Source organism: Anastrepha ludens, chromosome 6 (assembly GCF_028408465.1).
Source record: "Anastrepha ludens isolate Willacy chromosome 6, idAnaLude1.1, whole genome shotgun sequence".
NCBI classification, from domain to species: domain Eukaryota; kingdom Metazoa; phylum Arthropoda; class Insecta; order Diptera; family Tephritidae; genus Anastrepha; species Anastrepha ludens.
In genome coordinates, this window is record NC_071502.1 from 83,533,289 (window position 1) to 83,560,970 (window position 27,682).

The 27,682-nt window shown below is 38.8% G+C and overlaps 1 protein-coding gene across 1 annotated transcript; it reads left to right on the forward strand.

Annotated features, from left to right (window-relative positions):
* Positions 1-20,422: 20,422 nt before the first annotated feature.
* Positions 20,423-24,004, forward strand: LOC128866966 (uncharacterized). Its single transcript, XM_054108039.1, has 5 exons — positions 20,423-20,656; positions 20,715-20,801; positions 20,866-21,225; positions 21,304-21,427; positions 22,862-24,004. Exons 1-5 carry the CDS (start codon positions 20,578-20,580, stop codon positions 23,790-23,792), a joined length of 1,581 nt encoding a protein of 526 aa, XP_053964014.1. The 5' UTR covers positions 20,423-20,577; the 3' UTR covers positions 23,793-24,004.
* Positions 24,005-27,682: the final 3,678 nt, after the last annotated feature.

Consider the following 27,682-nt stretch of genomic DNA (forward strand, 5'->3'; position numbering starts at 1 on the left):
ACGAAAAACTTCTTATTTACTTGGACCATAATGAATGTCTGTGCGCAAAGAAAAAGCTGTAAATTTCATTTCGTAAAATGTTTATTTCAAAAGCAAATGGAACAGATGTAAATGACCCACCTTATATATACAGGTTATCCCATCTATACTTAACACAGGAGAACTTTGAATAACTTTGACAGTTGTTGTTTGACTTGCTTCTTTTTAAGCGCCTTGGAAACGTCTGTGCAGTACAATTTCAACCTTGGAGTGGTACACAACCACAGAATACGCAGAAATTGAGAAATTTTTTGCTAAAAATAACTCATCGAATATCTTAACTCAGAGTTAAGAGTGATAAGGGCACATTTCTTTCTCGGCAGAGGGATGAATGCCTAAAATTGTCCGTTCTGGATCGCTGAAAATTCTCGAATCGTGCATGACTAAACTCAGCATGATGTTGAAGTCAGTGTTTGGTGTGGTGTGTGCCCTAAGACCATTATCGCGCCATTCTTTTTCGAGGAAGACGAAGGCCGTACCGTAACTGTCATTGGCGACCGATATCGATCTGCTCACTCGACCGATTTGACCGTGCCGGACTTTTTCCTGTGGGATTACCCAAAAAGGAAAGGTGTGCACTCATATACTTTGACCTTTTGAAGGACAATGTTGGCGAGGAAATCGACTTCATAACCGAAGAAATGCTCCAAAATGTTATGAAAAATGCAGAAAAAACCCAAATGAGCGTCTCTGGAAATGGGAACCTATCTCGATATTGTTTACGGTCATTGACCTATTTAACCGGAGGAAATCAAAACTGATGCTATTTCACTAAGCTATTCGTAATTCTAATGTGTGAAATATATATGGAACACTCTGTATATATTTGTTAGTAATTGCGGCATACCTGATTTGTGAAATATTTGACCGAGCTTATCTTATGTTATTGTTGTTGTATCATCATAGATATTTTCCACACGCGTACGGGGAGTACTGCTGGATTAACAGTCCTTGGCCGGATATAAATCCAGGTCATTCCAGTAACGTAAAACCTACTGTCGTGGAATGATGAACTACATATATAGCTTTATGGCGACGCAGGCACAGGCAAATGTAGATTTCGCGACTCAGTGTTCAGATTCAAATAATCTAGTCCTTAAAGTAGTGGTCGTTGCATCTGCTAAGGGTACGAAAGAGAAAGAAAAGCTGTGTCTGCATTGGAAAGCTAAATGGAGAAAAACTTAGCTTTCGTTGCTGTCTCTAATTGGCGTCGGTTAGCAGAAAAAAAAAAAAACGATTAAACTCCTTTTTTGAAGTCAGCCAAAATCACTTAGGGGCTGCTGCGCTAATAAAAAAATGAAGTATTGACTTATTTATAATATGACATTTTCGAATTCATTACTTGGCGTTCTCGACAAAGTCTTAAGCTTTTGTTTGGCGTGGATGAGTGCAATTTGTATGTTTTTGCTATACCTCTTTTGCTATATATTTTGGTTTTATGGTTGGTCAGCTAGAGGAGCAATTCGACCATAGAAAGATAAAAAGTGGAAGATGATCAAGAGATTAGTTGTGTTACAATAGAAAAGTTTCGTTTTGCGCACTTTCGTCTGAGTAGTCGGTATTTGTGCAGTTTTAAATGTAAGGACTGCTGGAGCCACCGAATTCGTTTTTGTAGGTGACAGTGTTGATAAATCAAAGTTTAACACTTTTACTTAATTTAATGTTCATTACCACTTGAATTACGGGCTTGCTCAAAATAAAAACTAAAACAAAAAAATAAAAAAAAATAAAAAAACCAACCTAGAGATGTTGCAACGTACATCGTCTTCAATTTGGGTAACTAAGGTTTGGATAGAGTTCGCAGCTCTTTTCGACCCAGTTGCTGAGGTTATCGACTGCCACTTCTAGTTTCGCAAACAAACAAAAAAGTATTAGTACTTTCCACTTAAAGCTATTTGATATTATTACAGGATTTCTGACCAATTCTATACGCACTTTAGATTTCCGTGTATCTGGCGTTCATGTCTCTCAGCAATCAATTATGTAATGAGTATACATTTGTGGTTATTGATGGTTGAAGCCTCAATGACAAATACAGGGTGGGCCATATAGCGTTTGCTTTTTGAACCACCTATTTTTTTTGAGAATGGTAACACAAATGACATGTCAAATGTGTTCATAATTTACTTAAAGGTTTGACATTTACGAAATCGGACGCTATGCGCTTGAACAAAATTGGGAAATATTGAAAACCTATTTCCAAAGTGGTGAGTCTTCTTCTTCTTTTCTGATTTTCACATCGTTGGCTACGTAAAGAAGCAAAATTGTCGGATTTGGGGCTCAGAAAATCCACACGTTACTGTAGAGAAGCAAATGTATCCACAACGGGTCACTGTTTGGTGCGGTTTTTGGTCTGGCGGCATCATCGGGCCATTTTTCCCGAAAATGAGCGAGGAGCCGCGGTTACAGTATATGGCGAGCGTTACCATGACATGCTCAACGAGTTGTTTCCAAAATCTGAAGAGGATGACATGGACGACATTTGGTTTCAACAGGATGGTGCAACTTGTCACACTGCCAAAGTTACACTCGAACTTTTGGCTACCGTTTTTGAAAACCGAATAATCAGCCGAAATCCCGATATCAATTGGCCGCCTCGGAGCTGTGATTTAAGCCCGTTGGACTAATTTGTGATTTAGCTGTGATTTAAGCCCGTTTGTGGGGTGGTGTTAAGGACAAATGCTATGCGAACCATCCAGAGACGATTGATGCTTTAAAACACGAAATCGTTGTTGCCATTCATGAAATTGGAGCTTAAACAATCGAAAATTGGGTTGATTGAATGGCCAACTGTAAAGCCAGTCATGGCAGTCATTTCAACGATATTATTTTTTATTCATAAATGACAATGTTCAATCTTCAAAATAAAAAAAAAAGTTTGAAAAAATATTGATTAGTTTTTCTTTTATAGCCGATTCAAAAAGCAAATTTTACATGACCGACCCTGTAGTTGAAAAGTAGTTCATTTGGGGGTTATTTATAAGGTAGTATGCGACAGCTTTATATTTGTTGAAATATATTTGTTTTTGATTCACTTCAAAGAACATTTAACATTTTCTGTTTAGCATTTAAATTTTTGCATATTTCAATAATTGACTATATGTTTATATTTTACCATTGGCCTTTTGGCTGCATTTTTGGCCTCATTTTTAGAAATTCGGAAATTCGAAATTTTTCGTCTAATTTTTTGGCTGCCTCTTGCTTTTGTTGCAAATGTTTTAGCGTCAATTATTTTTTGTTGAGCGCTCGTGGGGTTCATTCTCATGGTCCCGGCCATCTTAGTCTTTGAGCTTTGATGAACCGCATAATATTTTCCCCTCTTATAAGTTGCTCCAGTGCATGGTTCCATCTTATACGCCACTCACAGTTATCTTTGATTGCACTGAAGATTTGCCTTAAAAGTTTTTCTCTCGAAAACTTGGAGTTTGGTTTTGACTTTTTCACTTATCGTCCGTAGCAAAGAACTATAGATTTGTACAAACGAAATTTTGCGAGGTCTGTTCAGCAGCTTCGATTTAAAAAGTTTGATAAGTGCTCTATTTGTTGCTTGTATTCTCTCGTCGATTGTAATGCTCATTGCGATGTCGTGGCTTAGTTTAAACCCCAGATACGTGAAAATTTACTTTAGTGGAAATTTACTTTGAAAAAAATAACCTGTTCGTGAAGTTTATAGAGCACTGGCGGCATCATCGGTACTTATTTCTTTGGAAAACAGGAAGGACCGAATTTTTGTTTCCAAAAATTATTCAGCTAAGCATCAGCATACATACAGCCATACGGCGCAGTTAACAATCGATTTCTTGCAATATTCAAGCCACCATTGACGCCATACGGCCAGATTTATTGGAAAAAGTAGCCAAAAATTGGAGTGATCGAATGGACCATGCAATTCTTAGCCACGGCGGCCATATGCCGGTTATCAATTAAAAAAATATAAGTGCCTTGAAATTATCTATGTATCAGATTATAATAGAAAAAAAATCATTCCAACATTCCAAGTTCTCCAGCTTTTAGCAAGACGCCGGATACAAAACTTCTCTACAGAGGTTGCAGAATGCACAAACATATTTATGTACCTAAGTATGTATAATACACACATATATTATATACACATGTATGGGTATGCATGCACAAACATATATGCACATTAATATCTACACATAAGAACTTCGTCCCCATTCATGTGCACACTCACACATGACACTCGTATGCTACATCCTTTAAGGAAGATAATAATAAAAAGCGTAGTAAGTCTGGCAATAATATAAAAACGCGAAATGTTTATTAACCGTGTTAGACACATAAAAAGAATTATCGCCAAGTAAAAGAAACGTGAATTTTTATTGCTCTAATTGTATGAAGATAAGAAGTTATGAATTGTGCGAACGGGAATAATTTACGTTACGCTGCAGATTTTAGAATACTGCTTTAAAAGAAAATAAGAAAATTGAAATCCCAAAGGGATTTGTAAATTTGTGAGCTTACTCACCTACTACATTATTGTTTTTGGGATCAAAAATATTTGTATATTTTGACTCGTATGCATTCCATTTCAATTCAACCGGGATATTCGGGTCATGTTCTTCGATTTCGATATAACTGAAATATGTTGCTCTCTGGTCAAAATAATGAGACACGTATTTTCTTGTTCGCTCGAAAAAAATTTTTTTCAAGAGTTATCGGCAATTTTGTTTTTCGGCTCAAACTCGATTTTTTTTAATTATATAAGAAATTTTTTTTTAAATGCCCATAACTTAGTCAAAAATGAACCGATTTTAATAATTCTGGGTTCAAAATGATCGTAATTACTTACACGAGCGACTCCATGTAGAAACAATTGCAAAAAAGTAGTTGAAAATTTTTTATTTAGCAAAAAAGAAAAAAAATTGAAATTTTTTCGAAATTCAATATTTCAAAAAGTGTATTTTTGTTTTTTTTATAACTTTTTCCAAATCAAGAGGACACCTCAAACTTTAATTAAGCTGAATGCTCAGTAGCTAAAATGACTTGTTTTTGAGTAATACATTTTTGAGTAAAAAACCTGTTTCGCACTTTTTGTTTTTTGCAAAATAAAAAAATGTCAACAACTGTTTTGCTATTGTTTTTGCATGAAGTCGCTCGTGTAAGTAATGACGATAATTTTGAACCCAAAATTATTAAAATCGGTTAATTTTTGACTAAGTTATGAGCATTTAAAAAAAAAAATTTTTTATATAATAAAAAAAAAATTGATTTTGAGCCGAAAAACAAAATTGCCGATAAAGCTTGAAAAAAAATTTTTTCGGGCGAACAAAAAAATACGTGTCTCATTATTTTGACCAGAGAGCAACATATTTCATTTATATCGAAATCGAAGAACATGACCCGAATAGCCCGGTTGAATTGAAATGGAAAGCATCCACTATCTTTTTTTTTTTGTCGGTATGTAAACGTTGAATAACTCTGTCATTTACCAACCGATCGACTTCAACATACACATGCCCCACAAAGTCTGTGTTCACCCTACAATAACTTTTTAGTGAAATTTAATGAAACACACAACCTGATTTGATAATTTTTATAAATTTGTAAATATTTATATGTTTATTATATGTTTAAGTTTCAAAAACAAAAATAAATTTCAAGATTCCTCACATAAGTGTTTAGATAACGGTGAATAATGGCTGTAACAAGTAAATAAAGCGACCATAAAGTCTGCGTTCAGTCTTAAAGTCTAATACAAAAACATGATATGCTATATGCAAAAATTAAATCTAATATTTAGTTGGATATCCACGTTGCTTCAGGACTTCACTCAGCCTATTTGGCATTGAACTTACTAGTTTCTCTGTTTCCTCTGCTGTTATTTTCCTCCATTTTGCCTGCATGACACTCCGCAAAACCTCTTTACTAGTAATCACTTGCTGACGAATTCTTTTTTCCAAAAGATCCCACAGATGCTCGATGGGGTTAAGATCTGGGGACGGTGTGGCGGTGTTTTAAGCTGTTTTAGGGCGTTGTACAATACCCAAAGCTTAACGATCTCGGTTGTGTGCTTCGATTCGTTATCTTGTTGAAACCAAAACGTTCTTGATAAGCCGAGATTTTCTGTACTTTGCTTTAAATTCCGTTTTAGTATATTCAAGTATTCCCATTTATCCATCGTCGAATTAATAAATTCTAACTGTTCCACCCCATTTGCCGCCATGCAGCCCCAAACCATAACCGCGCCACCTCCTGCTTAACCGTGCCAACAAGATTTTGCTTTTCAAGAGCAGTTCCAGGTTTTCGCCAAACAATTTTACGGCCTTTTATTCCGAATATACAAAATTTACTTTCGTCTGAAAATATTACTTTTTTCCAGAACTCGGGAGACGTATTTTCACAAGATAAATGAAAGGCTTTCTTCGGGCGACTCTACCATGGTATCCAGCTTGACGTAGTACTTTTCTGGCAGTTTCAGCGCAAATACTTTTTTTAAATGTTTGATTTATGTTTTCAACTAATTTTGAGGATGTAATCCGGGGGTTAACCTTTGCCAAGTTGATTATAGAACACTCTTCCCGGGTCGATAATTTTTTCGGAGGCCCTGACCTGAGCTTAGATGTAAAAATTCCAGTTTGCCGAAAATTTGTTACAACTCGCTGAATAGAGGTCTACGTTCTCCCAATAGATTTTCCAATATTTCGGAAACTTTTTCCGTCTTGCCACATTTTTTAACACACTTTTATTAGGTCGGGTTGTATGTATGTATGTTTTTTTTTTTTTTTGTTTTACGAGGAGGAAGCATCGAAAGCCTAACCCCGTCAGTGTGGGACTTTAACCCGAACTAAACCTCCTACCGTCAAAGTACCGATCCTCCCGGTACAACCGTTAAGTATTCGTCGGGAGGCGGTTTGAGCACTAAGCTCAATGTCCGTTATTGTCCTGATGCAATACGTCGAAAGTAGCATCTGCTTGTTACCAACCCACTGTTTAGGTCATCTGATGAGAGAGCCACCCCTGTCATAACAGTACTCCCCCACCCACCATTTGTCCCGCAAGCTGTAGGTTTGTCGATGTGAGCCAGTTTTTTAGTTTGAGAACAGTCGCACTACATATAGTCTTTATTTGTTGAAGCTCTTTTGCAACTATTGCCAACGCAATGTCGTCCGCGTATCCGATTAATTGGGCTGCTTTTGGTATAGGGATGCGGAGGATTCCATCGTGGAGCACATTCCACAACAGAGGGCCCAGCACAGAGCCTTGCGGTACTCCCCCAGTTACTCTATATTGCTTAACTCCTTCGTCTGTGTCATAGAGTAGTATTCTATCTGACAGGTAGCTTTTTATTAATCGCAATAGATATGGTGGTGTGTCCAGGTTCCCTAAAGCTTGCATAATGTGGGACCAGCAAGCAGAGTTAAAAGCATTTTTTACGTCCAATGTTATGACGGCGCAATACTCCTTGGTACCATGCATCCATCTTGTTCCTTCAATGGCATTTTCCGCTATTGACGTAAGTTTTTTTATTGCATCAATTGTCGAGCGCCCCCTGCGGAAACCGTATTGGTTGTCGGACAAGCCTTCTTTTTCAGTAACGTGCTGCTCTAAAGGATCAGCAATAAGCCGTTCTAAGATTTTGCCCATCGTATCAATCATACAGAGGGGTCGATACGAGCTTGGTTGACCCGGCGTCTTATTAGGTTTCGGCAACAGGACAAGTCGTTGCTGTTTCCAGATTTTTGGGAAGACACCATCTCGAAAACACTTTTGATATGTCTCCACGAAGGGCTTTGCATCTTCTTTCAGTGCGAGTTTAAGAGCTCCGTTTGGTATTCCGTCTAGTCCTGGAGCTTTAGTGTTTCCAAAACGACCCAAGACTGTATTTACCTCTGTTTCCGTGACAGTAGGTATATCTGTAATAAAAGATGCGTCTGCTGTTAGACGGTATTCTTGCTCATCTTCTTGTCTTGGAAAAAGGGTTTCCACAACCTTTTTTAAGATAATAGGACAAGTCGGCGCCTTTCCTTTGCAACCACTGATCTTAGACATCACCAACTTATACGCTCCTCCCCACGGATTTTCATCAGCTTTGGCACAAAGTTCTTTGAAGCAGGAAGCCTTGCTTTTTTTAATCGCATTTTTGAGGCCCTTGCGTTTCATTTTGAAGATTTCCCGCAACCTTTCATTTTCACTTGTTCCTCTGCTTCTTTGGTATTGACGTCTAGCTTTGTGGAAAGCGCCTCTGAGTTCAGCTATATCACTGTTCCATCAGTATGCCGGTTTCCGTATATAAGTGTGGTTTTTCCTGATCATTGCAGCATCACAGGCTTTGGTGAGGCGTGTTACCATTAGCTGAGCTTGCTCATTCGCGTCGTTTATGTCAGTTGGATGAGCGTTTAACATAAGCTTAAAAATCTCTTCGTCCATGGTTTCGATCTTCCACCCTTTTGTCTGGGCTTTTTTAGCAGGCTTGTTCTTTCCTCTACTTTGTTTCGGATGTATTATTTCGATCATTATGGCCAAGTGGTCGCTGTGGGTATAAATGTCGGAAATCTGCCATCTCGTCCTTAAAGCTAAAGATCTGCTTATAAAAGCTATGTCAATAACGGAGCCACGACCATTCTTCTCGAAAGTGTTTTTTTTCCGGTATTTAATAACACGACGTCAAGTAAGGAGAAGGCATTGAGAAGTGCTTTCCCTCGTTGGTTTGTAAACTTACTTCCCCATTCTAAGGCCCATGCATTGAAGTTTCCAGCTATTAAGTTTGGCGTTGTTGTCAGGGCTTCTCCGACCAGTTCGTCAAGAATCTTTTCGAATGCTGCTTGAGGTAGGCTCGGCGGTATATAACAGCTATATATATGTACCCCAGAAATTTTTGCTCTAGTGTAGCTTGTTTTGTCCGCAAGTTGCTCCTCTTGGATAGTCTTATCCCCTAGGACCCATATGGCTGCCTTCCTTGTTGCATCCGAAACCCACATTCCAGCGTCTGGCTTGTTATATTGCTCACATATTACCGCCACGTCTGCATGCTGTTCGTACATTGTTTACGTTAGAAGATCTTGCGCTTCCCTGCAGTGATTTAAATTTATTTGGATCACTCTCATTTTCTTTTTGTCTTACATGCTGTCTGGTAAATTGGGCAGTTTTTGCTACCAATTTGGTGCTTGAAGTTTGACCTTCCGGCTTTATTGCACACAATACAAAAAGGTTCCCTTTCACACGTTTTTGCGAAGTGACCTTTCCCACCACATTTCATACAGCACTTACTCCTGTCTTCAGAATTTGTACATTTAGTTGCAGTATGTCCATACTCTAGGCATCTATAACACTTCGTAAGGTTCAGTTTTTCACGGATTCTGCCAGCAACCCATCCAACCTTGATTTTTCCTGCGTTCAGTAAGTACCCTGCTTCTAGCGCTGGAAGGCGTATAGCGGCTGTTTGGGTACCTGCATATGCCGGTCTTAAATTTTTAATTGAGCCTTCGCTGAAGTTACTGAGTTCCTTGACTTGTGAGCGGATGGCATCGACTATATCATCCTTCGTGGTTATTTCGTCTAGGTCCCGTATTTCAAGTGACTGCTCGTGTGTTAGCGCTTTTATTTCCACCTGATCTCCCAGTAACTTAGCAATGCCTTCTTTATATTCTCGGGCACGACCTGTCTGTGCTCTTATAAGTTGCAGCAATATCTCACCTCTGGCTGTCTTTCTGATTCGTGTCACGTTTTCACCAAGCTGCTGAAGACCATCATCTTTTTTGACCGCCCTCAATATGTCGCTATATGACATGTTGCCAGTTTTTGTGATAACTATGGCATCAGGTCTCGGAGTGGGATTCATCTTCTTCTTGCTTTTGTCTTTGCTCTTTCGCGTCTTGTATGTATGTATGTATGTATGTATGTATGTATGCATGTAACGGAATCTTTGAATTTAATTTTCACTGGCTTCTAAAAATCTGATCGACTTGAAATTTTGCACACCTATCAAGGACCGATGACAATGCAATAATTTGATAAAAGTTTTCCATTGTCCTTATTAGGATTGCCAGGATTAATATTTTCTTTTTTTTCCTGTGGGCAAAAAGTAAGGTGAATTTGGTTGTAAAATGAAAAATCTTTTTTTATTCTTGTAAATCAGTTTCTCAGGCTCCCTCCACGAAATAAGTTCTTCATCCCGATTACTTCTTTATCACGGCCGATAACTGCATAGCTTTAGACTCATAGTCGATAAGAAAGGAATTAAATATAACACGAATATATCGAATCATTTATTCACTGACTGCAATGATAACAATAATTTTCATTCATAATAAACAAAAAATAGTTTAAAGAAACTAAAAAACACGCTTTTTTGCTAATCGAACTAAAAAGTAGAAAATAAATTTTAATGACAAAGAGACCTATAATGAAGTAATAGCAAATCGAACGATCAGTCATAGTCAACTACCTCAGAACAGAATTATAACAAAAATTAAGATACAAATATATTAGAATAATTCAAATTCGAGTTAAAAGCGTGAGATGCATTTTGCTTCACTTTCATAACCCTCTGTACATAGGTAGTTGCCAATAGAATGATTGTAATATTTACTATATCAAACATCCCACGCTTTTAACTCTAATTTGAATTACTCTATTTGTATCTTAATTTTTGTTATATTTCTGTTCTGAGGTAGTTGACTACGACTGATCGTTCGATTTGCTCCAGTTATAAATAAAATGTTCAACTAAGCTTTGTTAACATTCAGTCGAAGTAATGCGCAATCAAAAATTAATTTAAACAAGGAAAAATATCTTAAAATGAACGGTATCATTAAAATAAACAGCGTTGCCCAGGAGCCAACAGTGTCGTATCGTCGTCGCACCCAGCATTTTGGCGTCAGTGAAACTACAATGCGGCGAATTTTAAAGGATGATTTAAATTTGTTTCCGTATAAAGTGTAATTGACACAAAGAATATTGCCGACAGACCATTCACGCCGCTTGGAATACGGCCAAATAGTCGCTCGGATGGTTGACACTGAACCCAATTATTGGAATCAAATTTCAATGACTGACGAGGCACATTTTAACCTCTCTGGCATCGTGAATAAACAAAATTGCCGCATTTGGGGAACTGAGAATTCACACGAGATCCATGAAACGCCCTTGCATGACCGGAAAGTACCTGTTTGAGCATGCATTTGCGCTAAAACCATCATTGGGCCATATTTTTACCGAGAAAACGAAACGGGCGATGGAAACCGATATCGATGGATGTTGGCTCATTGTGTCTGCCGAAATCGACGCTACAAAACCCGAAATGCTTGACAAGGTGATGACAAACACAGAAAAAAGAGATTGCTAACAAAAGTTGGCACTTGATTGATATTGTATTCAAAAAATAGTTTAAATAAATTGTAAATAACCAAAGCAAATAAAAATACCTCACTTATACAAATCAGTTGTTTTTTTTTCAAAGTTTTTCAATGTTTTCATACCAACACAAAAGATGGCGCACCCTGTATATATTCTCTATATACTACATTTAGTACACTCATAACTTCCCACGTCATTTATATTGAAGCAAATCTTCAATAAAAAGATGATCGATTAACCGCAAAACGCATTTTACTAAGCAGTTACGTAATGAAATATGATTTATCGGAAAATTGCAGTTACTTTGTATTTTCACGCATCAAAAGCACCGCAATAATCAACTGCCGCTGAATCGAACTGCGGAACACATTAACTTCAGCGCACACCACGGACTTTGACATTAAGGTCTGGCAAATAATTGTACGGGACTAAAACCGGTTTATCGGTAGCGGCCGTCGTAGCCGAATGGGTTGGTGCGTGACTGCCATTCGGAATTCAGAGAGAACGTAAGTTCGAAACTCGGTGAGAGACCAAAATGTAGAAAAAGTTATTTTCTAATAGCGGTTGTCCCTCGGCAGGTAATGTGAAGCCTCCGAGTGTATTTCTGCCATGAAAAAACTTCTCATAAAAATATCTGCCGTTCGGAGTCGGCTTGAAACTGTAGGCCCCTCCATTTGTGGAACAACATCAAGAGGCACACCACAAATAGCAGGAGGAGCTCGGCCAAATACGCAAAGAGGGTGTACACGCCAATTATATATTAGGTGCGCAACTAAGTTCCCGCTGTTTGTCAATAGATGACGGCAGATGCCGTCAGGAGTGTGTACTAGTCCGTTCTAAGATAACCTAAACGTCATAAATCAAGATTAGAGATATGGTAAACAAACTGCTTCGACACCTTAGTGATTTTCTTTTGGTAATAGGACTATGAATAAGTTCGTGCGGTTTTTTTCGAAATTTGAAACTTTATTGACGTAAAATGGTAACAAATTTAATATTCAAAATATTGTCCATCGCTTACTACTACTTTTTCCCATCTTTCTGGCAATTCACGGATTCCCTTTGTGAAAAATTCGGTCGGTTTTGCCGCAATCCACGAATCGATCCATTTTTTGACTTCATCGTAATTACGGAAGTGCTGGTCAGCCAGGCCATGTTGCATCGATCGGAAGAGATAGTAATCGGATGGCGCAAGGTCTGGACTATACAGCGGGTGGGGTAGGACATCCCATTTGAGCGTTTCTAAGTATGTTTTGACCACTTGTGCAACATGTGGCCGAGCATTGTCATGTTGCAAAATAACTTTGTCGTGTCTATCGGCGTATTGCGGCCGTTTTTCTCGCAGTGCTCGGCTCAAACGCATCAACTGTCGTCGGTAGACATCCCCCGTAATCGTTTCATTCGGTTTCAGTAGCTCATAATACACAACACCCAGCTGGTCCCACCAGATACACAGCATAACCTTCAGGCCATGAATATTCTGCGCCGACGTCGATGTTGAAGCATGGCCAGGGTATCCATACGTTGCCCGACGTTTTGGATTGTCGTAATGGACCCACTTTTCATCGCCAGTCACAATTCGATGCAAAAAACCCTTTCTTTTGTGCCGTTGAAGCAGTTGTTCGCATGCCATAAAACGGCGTTCAACGTCTCTTGGCTTCAATTCATACGGCACCCAATGGCCTACCTTTCGGATCATTCCCATGGCTTTTAAACGTTTGGAAATGGTTGATTGATCAACTCCCAAAGTTTTTGCAACCTCTTCTTGCGTTTGAGCCGGATCTTGATCGAGCAATTCCTCCAATTCGGTATCCATGAACTTTGGCGGCGCACCCTCGCGTTCTTCGTCTTCCAAGCCAAAATCACCACTTTTAAAGCGTGCAAACCACTTCTGGCACGTTCGCTCAGATAGAGCATGCTCACCATAAACTTCCACCAAGATACGATGACTTTCGGCTGCTTTTTTCTTCATATTAAAATAATGAAGAAGAATTCCCCGCAAAAACACATTATTTGGCACGAAATTCGACATTTTCAAGTGTGGTAAAAATATTGTTGTTTACGCTTCAAATAAAAAACTTATACTGACGTTTGTGCCTTACGACAGTAGCTCTCCAATGAATGTTTGGAAATGTGGATCGATGGAATAATAATCAAGTTACGCCATCTGTTGTAAAACCGCACGAACTTATAAATAGACCTATTATTATTTCTTTTGGTTTTGTGAAAATGCCTGAGTTTGTGACGAATAATCGTCCTTTGCAGGAAGTGTTGATTTTCCTCTTTCATTCGAACAAAACGGCGGCTGAAGCGTATCGAGAGCTACAAAAAGTTTATGGAGAGGCTGCTTTAAGTGAAACAACGTGCCGAGATTGGTTCCGTCGCTTCAAAGACGGTGATTTTAATGTTGACAACCGTCTGCGTGAAGGAAGGCCAATCCATTTCCAAGCGATTGCATACTTTGGAAATGATTCAGAAAGAGGAGACTTGGGTTCCTTATAAGTTAAAACCAAGGAATGTTGAACGCCGTTTTTTCGCCTGTGAACAACTGCTACAGCATGACAACTGCTACAGCATGACAACGCTCGGTCTCACGTTGCCAAACCCGTTAAAACCTACATGGAAACACTGAAATGGGAAATCCTACCCCACCCGCCATATTCTCCAGATATTGTACCGTCCTATTATCGCCTGTTCAGATCGATGGCACATGGTCTAACTGACCAGCAGTTCCATACATACGAAGACATCAAAAAATTGCTTGATCCGTGGATAGCCTCAAAAGATGAACAGTTTTACCGCGACGGTATACGAGATCACAGAAAGGTCAATGATTCACTTGTAACCAATTTTTCAGAATAAAGTTGTATTGTCATCAAAAAACAGCAAGAACTTAGTTGCGCACCTAATACAGTGAAACCTCCCCTTGCGGACACCTCCAATAAGCGGACACTCCCCGTAACCGGACAAAAACTGAGGAACCAAGCTTTATGTTGTGTTTTTAGAACGAATTCCACTCTAATAACCGGACACTCTAATAACCGGACGCGGACACTTTTTCTCATTTTTTTTGTTCTAATCACCTCTCGAAAGCGGACGCGGACCTCTCAGTAACGGACAAGCAAAATATATCACTGAACAAATGTGTAAAGAAAACAATAAAAACCTCTCATAAGCGGACGCGATACTCTAATCCACGGACAACAAAGATAGTAGATAGACAATAGCTGAAATAAAAGATATTAAAAGAATATGAATGGGGGAAGATAACGTCAACAAAAAGAAAAAGTTCTTAAACACGGATGGCTCGAATATTGACCATTTGAATTTCGAATTGTTCGTTAAGGCCAGAAGCCAAAATATACCAAAATCGGGTATTATTATAAAGGAAAAACCAAAAGAAATCGCTGGCCGATTAGGTATTCAAAATTTTTCTGCGTCAAATGGATGGTTGGAGAAATGGCGTAGGCGTCATAATGTGACTTTCAAAAGAATATGTGGGGAATCTTCCGAGGTTAATTTCAAGGATGTGCAGCAATTTAAACAAATACTACCAAATATTTTATTAGGCTACAGCCCAAAAGATATTTACAACGCGGATGCAAAGGGACTATTTTTAAGTGCTTTGCCCAATAGAACTCTTGCTCTGAAGAATGAAAAATGCGTGGGCGGTAAGTTATCAAAAGAAAGATTAACTGTGCTATTGTGCGCCAATATGGTTAAAGAAAAGCCATTGGTTATCGGAAAAGCAGCATGCCCACGCGCCTTTAAAAGAGGCAATATAGGAAGTTTGCCATTGGAATGAAAGTCAAACCGGAAAGCTTGGATGTCTCGTGAAATTATGTGTGAGCGGCTAGAAATGCTTGATAAAAAAATGGGCTGCCAGAAGAGAAAAATGTTATTATTTTTGGACAATGCTACGACTCACCCTCGAGATATTAAACTAGATAACATAAAGTTGATCTTTTTACCTGCTAATACAACATCCGTTTGTCAGCCCCTCGATCAGGGTATAATAATATACAAAATTTGAAGTGTTATTACAGATGCCATATAATCAAACATATTTTGACAAAATTAGGAGATATTCCAATGGACAGACTTTCAAAAACTTTTGACATTTTGGAGGCTGTTTTTTTTTAATAAAACTTCATGGGACAACGTAACGGCAGAAACAATTAAGAATTGTTTTACGAAAGCCGGGTTTCAAAAAGCTCCGCTTGAATGTTCTGACTTCGAGGCATAGGATGATATTCCCATATCGACACTAGCGGTTTTGATAAAGATTTTAAATGAAAATCAGCAAGGTCAGTATACAGAAGAGTTTTTGTTAATCGACGAAGTTGTTAATACAGAAGACAATAATATTGACGTTGTCATTGACGAAATTAATACTGAGGAGCTATCTGACAGAGAAAGCGAAGACTCGAATCATGTATGTGTCCAGGATGAATGTCAGATCAAGTCATATCCTGAAGCATTAGAACAACTGCGTCGCATTAAACAATTTCTAAGAGACGATATTACTGGATTCCAATACGCCAAGACTTTAGAATGTCATCTTGAAAACCTTTTTCTGAAACATAAACAGGAAAATCTACGACAGACTACGGTATATGAATTTTTGAAGCCTAAAATATAAATATGTTCCATGATTCAATAATAAAAGGTTTGCTCAGTAAGCAGCTTTCTCATTCCCTCTTGACAAATCGGCTCCCTTAGCAAGGCACTGGGTTGCTAGCTCTAGAAATTTTGACTAAAAGAGGAGGAAAACTAAAATTTGTAGAAAAAACATTTCATTTTCAAAATGAACTGCTTACGAGCAACAACTCGCTCAAGAGTTTTCACCGGTATGCCGGACTATGGTAGTATGACATGAAATAGATACCGCTTAAGTCAGGACATGATAGAGTATTTGACGCAATCCGAGATCGAGATGGAGAATTTACAAAGCTTTATTTCTTATGATGTGGTGATTTAAACGGAACTCATGTTTTGCAAAGAGCTAGCGTTTTCTAAAGAGTTACAGCAGGGAGAATTATTGAATAGTCCCGACGCAATCGATTACATTACAGACCTCATTATAAAAAAGTTGGCAGAACTTGTTTTCAATGAGCCCACCTTTCTATGGATGGATGAAGTGTCCAGAGGAGGCTTAGAAAAGCACAGTACCAGTATGAAAGAGCTTCTCATAAAAAACCATCTACCGGAATCGGGTTAAAACTGTAGGGCCTTCCAATTGTGGAACGCGCGCTACAAATAGGAGGAGGATCTCGGCGAAACACCTAACAGAATTGTACGTGCCAATTATTTATTTATTTTTAACAAAATAGTTTCATATTGGCGAAACGTTGCGATTGGTTCTAAATTTAAAAATTAATTCACAAAATAAAATCTTGGATTATGTGAAATAATTTCTTAATATTAGACTAGGCAATTTCCGCTAATCACTTCTATCTATACCATTATTTACATTCAAATATTATATTAATTAAAATTTATTTTTTAAACCGTTCGCAGTTTGTTTCCATTTAAGTAACAAAATACTATTTTGCTACCATTTTTACCAAAAAGGATTTAATTTTTTCCTTTGTATGCCCCTTCTTAAATACAACCTTTTGTAAGGGAGTGTCAAAATTCGAATGTCACTAGTGAGCAAACCTTTAATAATTGAATCATGAATATGTTCAATCAAATATGTATATTCAAATGTGTAAATATATTCATTGCTTCCAATATAAAAATGTACATACATACATATATATTTTTAAAAACATATGAAAAAAACTGAACGTACCATAAAAAAAACATAAAAAAATTGTTTAAAGAGGAGGGATAGTAATTTTAACTTAGAGTTTTTTTTCAACCCCCATAAGCGGACACTCCTCATAAGCGGACGAAAATTGTGGAACCGTGAGTGTCCGCTTGTGGGAGGTTTCACTGTAACTAAACCGTTTAAAATCTTTCAAGAATATGTAAGACAAATATTTTTTTCTTTTTCTTCTTTATTTGCATGCTCGTTTTCGTTTTTTATGTTCTTAAGAAATATTGGCTGTAAAATCGCTGAAAACTTCTCAGTCTCTTGCCATATTTCATAACTCTCTGATATTGCCGATTTCCGTCATTTAAATACAAACAATATAAAAGCTTGTTTAAGGTTTAAATTTTTATCATTGTGAAATTCACGAACGAGCAACGTTTTGAGATTATTACACTCGAAATTCTAAGTCGGTAGTCGTTGTTTTAGCACGATTCCACATTTTTGTAATGTTGCTATGCCAGTGAAGCATGGCAGTTCACAGTTCAGAGTTCCGTTCTGGAATTGAGAGTATTTTAATAGGTCTATTTATAAGTTCGTGCGGTTTTACAACAGATGGCGTAACTTGATTATTATTCCATCGATCCACATTTCCAAACATTCATTGGAGAGCTACTGTCGTAAGGCACAAACGTCAGTATAAGTTTTTTATTTGAAGCGTAAACAACAATATTTTTACCACACTTGAAAATGTCGAATTTCGTGCCAAATAATGTGTTTTTGCGGGGAATTCTTCTTCATTATTTTAATATGAAGAAAAAAGCAGCCGAAAGTCATCGTATCTTGGTGGAAGTTTATGGTGAGCATGCTCTATCTGAGCGAACGTGCCAGAAGTGGTTTGCACGCTTTAAAAGTGGTGATTTTGGCTTGGAAGACGAAGAACGCGAGGGTGCGCCGCCAAAGTTCATGGATACCGAATTGGAGGAATTGCTCGATCAAGATCCGGCTCAAACGCAAGAAGAGGTTGCAAAAACTTTGGGAGTTGATCAATCAACCATTTCCAAACGTTTAAAAGGCATGGGAATGATCCGAAAGGTAGGCCATTGGGTGCCGTATGAATTGAAGCCAAGAGACGTTGAACGCCGTTTTATGGCATGCGAACAACTGCTTCAACGGCACAAAAGAAAGGGTTTTTTGCATCGAATTGTGACTGGCGATGAAAAGTGGGTCCATTACGACAATCCAAAACGTCGGGCAACGTATGGATACCCTGGCCATGCTTCAACATCGACGTCGGCGCAGAATATTCATGGCCTGAAGGTTATGCTGTGAATCTGGTGGGACCAGCTGGGTGTTGTGTATTATGAGCTACTGAAACCGAATGAAACGATTACGGGGGATGTCTACCGACGACAATTGATGCGTTTGAGCCGAGCACTGCGAGAAAAACGGCCGCAATACGCCGATAGACACGACAAAGTTATTTTGCAACATGACAATGCTCGGCCACATGTTGCACAAGTGGTCAAAACATACTTAGAAACGCTCAAATGGGATGTCCTACCCCACCCGCCGTATAGTCCAGACCTTGCGCCATCCGATTACTATCTCTTCCGATCGATGCAACATGGCCTGGCTGACCAGCACTTCCGTAATTACGATGAAGTCAAAAAATGGATCGATTCGTGGATTGCGGCAAAACCGACCGAATTTTTCACAAAGGGAATCCGTGAATTGCCAGAAAGATGGGAAAAAGTAGTAGTAAGCGATGGACAATATTTTGAATATTAAATTTGTAACCATTTTACGTCAATAAAGTTTCAAATTTCGAAAAAAACCGCACGAACTTATTCATAGTCCTATTAGTTCAAATTTTGAGCGAATTTCCGTAAAGGCCTTGATGTGTAGCTCAATAAATGGCACCTCTTGATCATTTGAAGTGCCGGAAATTCTTTGATGGAGCTCTGTAAAGGTTAAATTGTGCTCCTATTTAATCGGTTTCGAACCGGAACTTTTGAAATGTTTTAGTGTTTCTTTGTTCAGATGAGTTTGTTATCACGAATAGAACTGGCTATATACAAATATGTATATATATTAAATATATATATATATATATTGTAATAAGCGCGAGGCTCCTAAGCCATTAATAAGGGACAATTGGTCCTTTGGTTACCTTTCGAGCTAGAAAGGGGTAAATTACTCTTCTCCCGAAAAGGGTAATTTATCCGAGTACAAAAACTGGAGCGGGATAACGTTAGCCGCTCATGCTTCGTTCACGTAAACACCCTAAGAGTGATTGTTGACTAATCGGTGGAGTGGCGCTCTCTCTAGATCTCTTCATCAGGCGTTCGACACATTAAGGTATTACGCAATCTGGAGTGTTTTCGCGTGCAAAGGAGTACCCGAAAAAACAATCAGCCTTGTAGAGAATTTGTGCATGGGCGCCATTTAGCTCTTTGCAAAGCATGAATTCTTTCAAAAGAAATAAATCTTTTTAAATTCTCCATTAATGGATTGCATTAAGTACTCTCTCATGTCCTGACTTAAAAATTATGTCAGGATATACTCCATGTCATATCAGTCTAGATATGTGCATACAAACACTTGAGCGACTTGTTGTTAATATTATTAGAAGCACAGTGCTCCATCATTCGATTGTTTTTCTACAAATTTTACTTTTCCTCCACTTCTACTTAAAATTTATAGAGCTAGCAACCCAGTGCCGTGCTGAGGGAGGCAATGTGTCAAGATGGAATAAGAAAGCTGGTTACTGAGCAAACTTTTCATTATTGAATCATGGGTGTTTGTCTAGTGCTACCACCAAGGCGAATCTATTGAAGGTGGTATTAGTAAATCAGCCGATTTGTTTTTTTCTTTCGCCGTGTACATGTGGCTGTCGAACAGAACGAAACATTGGCGAACTCATTTTTTGTTTTCTTTTTTTCCACTACTTTGCCGTGAGAATCAAACCAAGGCGCATTTAATAAAGGTGATGGCACGAGACCAACAACAATGTTTTGTACGTTTCATTGTCACATCAAAGTATTGGCAAAGTCGATAACAAAAAATTAATTCGCCTTGTTTTATTCTGTGCTACAGCCACATGGACACGGCGAAAAAAAAACTAATCAGCTGATTTACCAACACCACATTTAATAGATTCGGCTTGAATCAAACGTACAAAACATTGTTGATTTAGTGCCACCATCTTTAAGGAATTCCTCTTGGCCTCACGTCATATCATGACATCGTCTGTTCGAATGACTTTTCTGTTTTTTGAAATACAATTCAACCTTTACATTTATTTTTTTATTTTTTTAGCTTTTTATATATTTATTGTGTGTATATAAACTTTAAATTTACTAAAATTGTGAAGCAATAAAGCAGAATTCGTGATTTCAAACACGCCATCGCAAAAATAAAACATAGTTTCGGCAATTTGACCACAATAAAGAACAAAAATGGTTGCCACGGCATGCGAGCCCAGTCAAGTAAATTTTGTCCCAGAACGTCTGGCCATTCCTCTTTTGCTTCTCACACGTGAGTATTCACGTAAGCTTCCATGCTATGGAATTAGTAATAAATTATGTCCTTGCAGGAAATCGCATGAAAAATGACAATTTTCGCCCGCTATCCGAATATATTAGCAGAAAACGCAACCTTTACCATACGCATTGCAACTTAGGTAAATCTCTTCTCAGTCAGTATGATCACTAAATATATTTTTGCTTTCCTTGGATTGGCCACAGAAGATAAGAAAGAAACTAAGAGTCAGGAACGCGCTAGAAAACTGATCGGGGCATATCCCGCTCCGAGTCAACCATGCTTCAACCGGCAGTTGTCGAAAATCAGCAAACATATGAGTAAAACAAAACCGTATCACCCGCCTCCAAATATTTATAACACCACATATGAGCCTTACGCCAGGCGTCGTGGCTTGGGTGGCGCCTATTGGAATAAGCTGCCCGGAGAACGGATAAGTACGTTCGTGCAGCTAGTCTCCGGTCCCCCGAAAAGGCCTAAGAGCAAATGGGTTTTGTACAACTTTCCACAAATGGTTGAACGCTTGAACATGTCATACAACAAACATAAGGGGGTTTTCCTCACCAGTAAGTCTGAGCGTCCTTAAACTTCCTTAAACTAATGATAAAAGCTTTTAACAATTAATTGACTAACTCTGTCGACAGATGCTCGCAGCCGCATTGCTTCAACTCGTTTTATGATCACCGATCCGAAGCTGGTGTATCATTCACCCTCAGACCCATCACCGGCAGAATATAACGTTGTTTATCATACGATCGCTTACAATATGTCTGTATTATTGGTTTGTGTACAGGGCGGTCCACATAGGGGTTTCTTTATAAAATTCAAAAATCAGTGTTTTTCGGTATATTATCAGTTTATATAATTATATTTATATATAAGAGCAAACATTCCCATTATTTAAAGAACACGATCTCGTTCATGTGGCTGCCTCGGCTGGCTTCGCAGTAGCGCAACCTGCTAACTCAGTATTCCAAGATTTTAGCAACGAATTCCGACTCTATCCCACGAATGGCTAGCTCGATATTCTCCTTAAAGACCAGGGACTCTTTCCATATACGTCCTTTCCTTTCACATCCTTCACGGCAGCCCACGAGAAAGTCTATGCGTTTGACACCGCCGCAGCTCCAAAGTGGCCAATTGACAACGCCAAGACGCCTAATATTATATCTCATACAATCACCGCACTATCTTTTTTTTTTTTGTTTTTTTGCGGATGCTCTAATGCATCACCAAAGGTCTATGCCTAGGTGCCTGCGTCCAAAATTCTTTCCGCGAAACCACTGATGATCGCCCACGTTTCTTCGCTACTTAGCATCTTGTCGATTACATTTTCAGTGGTTATATGACCGACTGCATTCTCCAGCGTTCGATATTCTTGCTCTCAACGAATGCATTGTGTGTTCAGAGTTATCTTCGGCGGCATCCCCGTACATGGTTTTGTGGTGCTCGCATTTTCTTATTTTGAAGAAGTATTTCTGGAAATGACCGTGCCCCGAAAGCATTTGGGTTGCATAAAAATTAACTTCGCAGAAGTCCATGCTGTTCCATGTGGCGACGTCTTTTATAAGCCGCGTGTTTCATTAATCCAGCGGTCTTGCTATCCAAGCACCGAACTTGGCACGTAAACTATCGATTGTAGTATTGGCTGTGCGTGTGCATAGCGCACTATTCTGCTGAAACCAAAGATCGTCCAAGTGCATGTCTTCAATTTTCAGTCACAAACAATTGTTTATCATGGCTCTGTAGAGTTTACCATAGGCCTAAATGGAACTTCCAGTAGTATTTTTTCAAAGAAATATGGGCCAATGAAGCCATTCCTTCAAAATCTGCGCCAAAAAGTTATTCTTTGAGGATCCATTTGTTCCTCGACAATCAAATGCAGGTTTTCCGATCCCCAGGTCCGGTGTTTGGATTGTTAACATAATCGTTGAGATGAGAATCTGCTTTAAGGGAAGGCTCATTTAGACTTCTTTCTAATAAACGCACTGTTTAGGCTACACAATATTGACTTTGGAAATAGCCTTGCAATATTTCCCGACGTTAATCAGATGTGATATTAACTTGCTGAAACGATTTCCAGCACGAAAGCGCTGTCGCTGTGAAAATAACATATGATAAGAAAACACTTAATGGACCACCCTGTATAGGATATGTAGTTAAATACTGTAACATATACATATACGCTCCTCCACATTGCAGGGCACCAGAAGAGTACATGAAAAGGCAGAATCCACACTTATTTTTACGCCAATCCTGTGTACCGGAGCAAAACAGAAGCTTAATACCTCGCCACTTGAGCTTTCTACCAGCTGTGGGACGTTACGAGATTCGATTTCCGAAACATTGCCCTTGTCGTAGAAAAATATTTACACCTGGTCTTCGCTTAATTATTGATCGGGAGAAACGTAAAAAGTCTCGCCATTTGCCATATAAGAAAATCAAAGTACATTTACACTGTGAGCCCGATTGGCATCACGTACCGGGTCATGGTCATGCGCACGTCTTTCGCTACCCGAAATCAAAACTGCGCAAGCCGAGACCACTTAAAAGGCCGAAAAAAATGAATAGGCTGGAGAAACCACTTCAATTATTTCACGATCATAAATATATTAATATGATTGTAGCTCCACATAGACAGGGCATCGGAAATATCGTGGATGACGGTTCAGCACCCAAAATACGTTTCAATTGCATCATTAAAGTTAAAATGCCTAAGCAATTTAGACATGAAAGAAAAAAACTGTTCGGAGGAAGTGCACCACGCTTCTCAGATCAAGAACGCCATCAGGTAGTATTGACCACAAAACAATTAGAGCAACTTAAAAACACTTTACCCGTCGAGCGTCAGTTTCGAGATCACTCCATCACTGGGACACCTTTAACTGAAATTAAGTCGCGCCTATTTGAAATACCCGCACGTCTGAAACCAACTTACGAGCCAACCTTACGCAAAAGAACTTTTAAGTTTGCAGCTCCGCCTGCTGCTAAGCTGTTGGTTACGAAAAAAGACTTGTTACCACATTTAGCAGCAGGGGCGGTCTATAAGGCGCCGCGTGCCTACAATAAACCCGTCGAACTTGAGAGTTTCTTAAAAACAACGGCAGATAGAGAATCATCGTTCACAGAATAGACTTAATATATGTACTTACTTACTTAATATACAGGTGCATTTTGAGCTGTATGGAAATTGTAAATGCAAAGCAACAAAAAAGTTCCATTTGTGATCCGTACATTGCGCTGTAAGGCAACAAAACTATTGATGATTTACCAAAATGGCTACCTTCAAAATTGTATGGGATTTAGATAAACGAATTTAATTACTGGTAATAAAACTGGAATGTTTCAAATACACTAAGAGGTTTATATTCTAAGTTTTATTTCCTCAATTGCTTTTGGTTTACTATCTCCTTTAAATCATTCCCGTGCCATCTGATCTTCATACAGAGCCACAGCGATCCATCTAAAATTTCAAAAAATATTTTATAACTTAACAAACGGAATTTAATATATTTATGCGAATTCAGCCCATATTTAGCCCATCACTTTTTCCCCAGCTGTCATCTGTTTCTTCTTCTTCTTGATTGACGCGATAGCCGCTTACGCTATTTTAGCCATGTTTAAGAAAGCACGCTAGTCGTTTACCTCTCGCGTTAATCTTTTGAACGCAAAGGAGACATTTCTCTTCTTCTGCTAATGCCGGCTGGTTCCGCATCGAATACTTTCAGACCCGGAGCCGTTTGTATGTGTCAGCTACGCCGCTGGATCTTTATTCGCTGCACTGTTTCTGTGTCGCCGTAAAGCTCATACAACTTATTATTGCAATACTCGCCGTCACCACGGCACACAGGTCCACAAATCTTCCGTAGAATTTGCCTCTCAAATTCTCAAAGGGACGCTAACTAAACGAAGGCTTTTACTACTTCACAATCATAACTCCCAATAGTGACGTGAGTGCCGATACGCGATTGCGCCAACTGTTGGTTTGATAACAGGAGCTACTTCGTCTTATCCTCATTCACCATCAGACCCCATTAGCTTTGCTTCTTCATACAGGTTAAATGGGCAAAATTAACAGCGCGAATGTTGAGGCGTCAAAAATTTTATGCTATGATAATAAATGGTGACTAAGCGATTAAGTTTATTGAGTTTAGTGACATTTACAACAATTTTTTCTAAGTCAGTAGATTTCGGGAGAAACTTCACTGAAAGAAAGAGGACTTAAAAATATAATTTGCATTTACTCATTGGCAAAGAAAACTGGAAACATACGTATAGATGGATGTACACAAGAGTGAAAAATAACAACATATTTTCTTCAATAAACCCAGCTACTTTCTTCTATTGTTTAAACTTACGAGTCCCCAACTTTTTTGGATGTTGTTTAAGTCTGATATGCCCTTTTATATACGTACGTACACCCATAGATTCGAGCACGCTGAGATCAAATCTGGCAATAAACAAATTTTTTGGGTTGAAATCTTAAAAATATTTTTTTAGCCGTTTTTGCAAGCAGCTGGGCCCAACTTCTTCAAATCATATTTGGCTCCATAACGAACTTTCTCCCCCTTTTCACTCCAATCAAGGGGTAAGACAAGGTTGTCTGCTAACCTCAACTTTGTTATTTCTGTGTTTAAATGATTTAAACGATTTCCTACCTGGCGAAGTTAAATTGGCTAATCTTCGTATCAAACTGTTAATGAACGCCGATGACTTAATGCTTTTTGCAGGATTTGATAGATGCAATTCGCGATTATGGCATTAAATGGCGGCGTTAAACGGCGGCCGCAGTAGCCGAATGGGTTGGTGCGTGATTACCATTCGGAATTCACAGAGAGAACGTTGGTTCGAATCTCGGTGAAACACCAAAATTAAGAAAAACATTTTTCTAATAGCGGTCGCCCCTCGGCAGGTAATTGCAAACCTCCGAGTGTATTTCTGTCATGAAAAAGCTCCTCATAAAAATATTGCCGTTCGGAGTCGGCTTGAAACTGTAGGTCCCTCCATTTGCGGAACAACATCAAGACGCACACCACAAATAGGAGGGGGAGCTCGGCCAAACACCCAAAAAGGGTGTACGCGCCAATTATATATGTATATAAAGTACATTTCACCAAGTCGAAGTGCATGGTGTTTAGAGAGTCTGCTACACTCTTCCTTCTTCTTAAAATTGGAAGTTTGGCGACGGGAGTATCGAGATTGTTATGGATTACAAATATCTGGGCGTGCTACTTACATACAAACCCTCTTATGCGAAACCCTTAAATCTGAAGCTTGCTGATTCTAAAACCGCTATCAATGCAACTTGGCTTGAATACAATAATACTCCTCGTATCTGCATTTCAAATAAACTAAAAATCTATGCTGCTCAAGGTCGATCATGTTTTATGGGGCGCAAGCTTAGGGTGTCGACGAATACGATTCAGTTGAGAGACTGATACATTTCTTCATTACAAATTTTATTATTTTTTGCCGCCAAATACACCAAATTATATGATTCACATCGAATGTGATTTGCTTCCGCAATATCTACATATACTCCGAGCGCATATGCATTTTGTCTTGCGCTGTTTTATTTTTCCAAGTCACGGGCTTTCCCGCATCTTTGCTGAGGGGACTGTACGCCTCGGCGCTCAGTGGGTTAAAAAAGTGGAAGGACATCTCGCTAATGTTAAATATGAAGCCTCTTACTGCTTTTATTACCGAATTCTTGTCTGCGTTCATATCTTCGTTTTTAGGCAATCTTAAGAATAAAAAGCTCCCGACTTTTTTGGTCTCTGCTGTTACATCAGAATCACACGATTAGCAGTTAGAAATATTAAATATTTCAGTGATGATTTTTCTACCTATGCTGTTATCTTCATCTTTCGTGCAAGAGAAAGTCCTCTTAACCTTTTAAGAATGTACTTTCTACTGCCTGGCTGTAACTTGGGTGTCCCCGAAAACATTCAACACATCATAGGCATCTGCACAACTTATAAAAATTTTCGTTTAAAAACTTTTGGTGAAAAGACGTTTGATATATCTAATTTTATAAAGATCTTAAATGGCTGTGTATAAATATCTGTCTGCTGTCTTAAGTAAAGGGAAATGATTTCAAATGCATCTTCATAAGTCCTTTTTTGCGTACTGAAGTTTTAGCTATTTTTTAATTTTATTGGTATTGAAGTAATATAAGTTTCCGTCCTTTTTTAGCTAAAGTTACGAACTATTTAAGCAATTAAATAATTCATGATATTATGTGAAGTATGTGCCATTGGAAGCTACAACTTTACTCCATCTTTCAGGAAGCATACGGATGCCTCTGACGAAATATTCGAGTTCTTTTGACTTGATCCATTCATTGAGCCAGTTTGCGATGCTCTCGTAAGAAGTGAACAGCTCTCCAATAAGGACTGACTACATTGATCGGATGATTGAACAGATGGTAATCCGAAGGTGCAATGTCTGGGGAATGCGGTGGGTCCCGCAAGATTTCCCAATTCAGTGCCTTTAAATATTTCTGGACCGATTTAGCAACGTGAGGCCTGGCGTTGTCATAGCGTCTCATTCCGGCCACTTTTCTTTGAGAATTCGGAGCTCGATTGAAACGCATAGTTTCAGATGGTTTAAAGAGTTCATAATAGATGACACCCTTCTGATCCCACCAGATGCACAACACAACCTTTGAAGCATGCATATTTTTTTTCGCTGTCGATGGACCTGATTTAACTGGCAGGCTCGAACATTTTCGACGTTTGGGGTTAGCATAATTGATCCACTTTTTATCGGCAATGACGATGTGATGCAGAACATTTTTGTCTTTTCTGTCGTTCAAGGAGCGTCTCAGACGTCACCAAACGTCTCCCGATATCCTGTTCTTGCATTCTGGACCATTCCCATCGCGTGCAAACGTTTACCGACGGTTGATCTGTCAACATCCAACTCTTTAGACATACCATCAAGGGCTCGACATGTTGACTATCTTCCAATTTTTTCGGTGCCGCTTCGCGATGTTTATCACTCACGTCGAAATTGCCACTT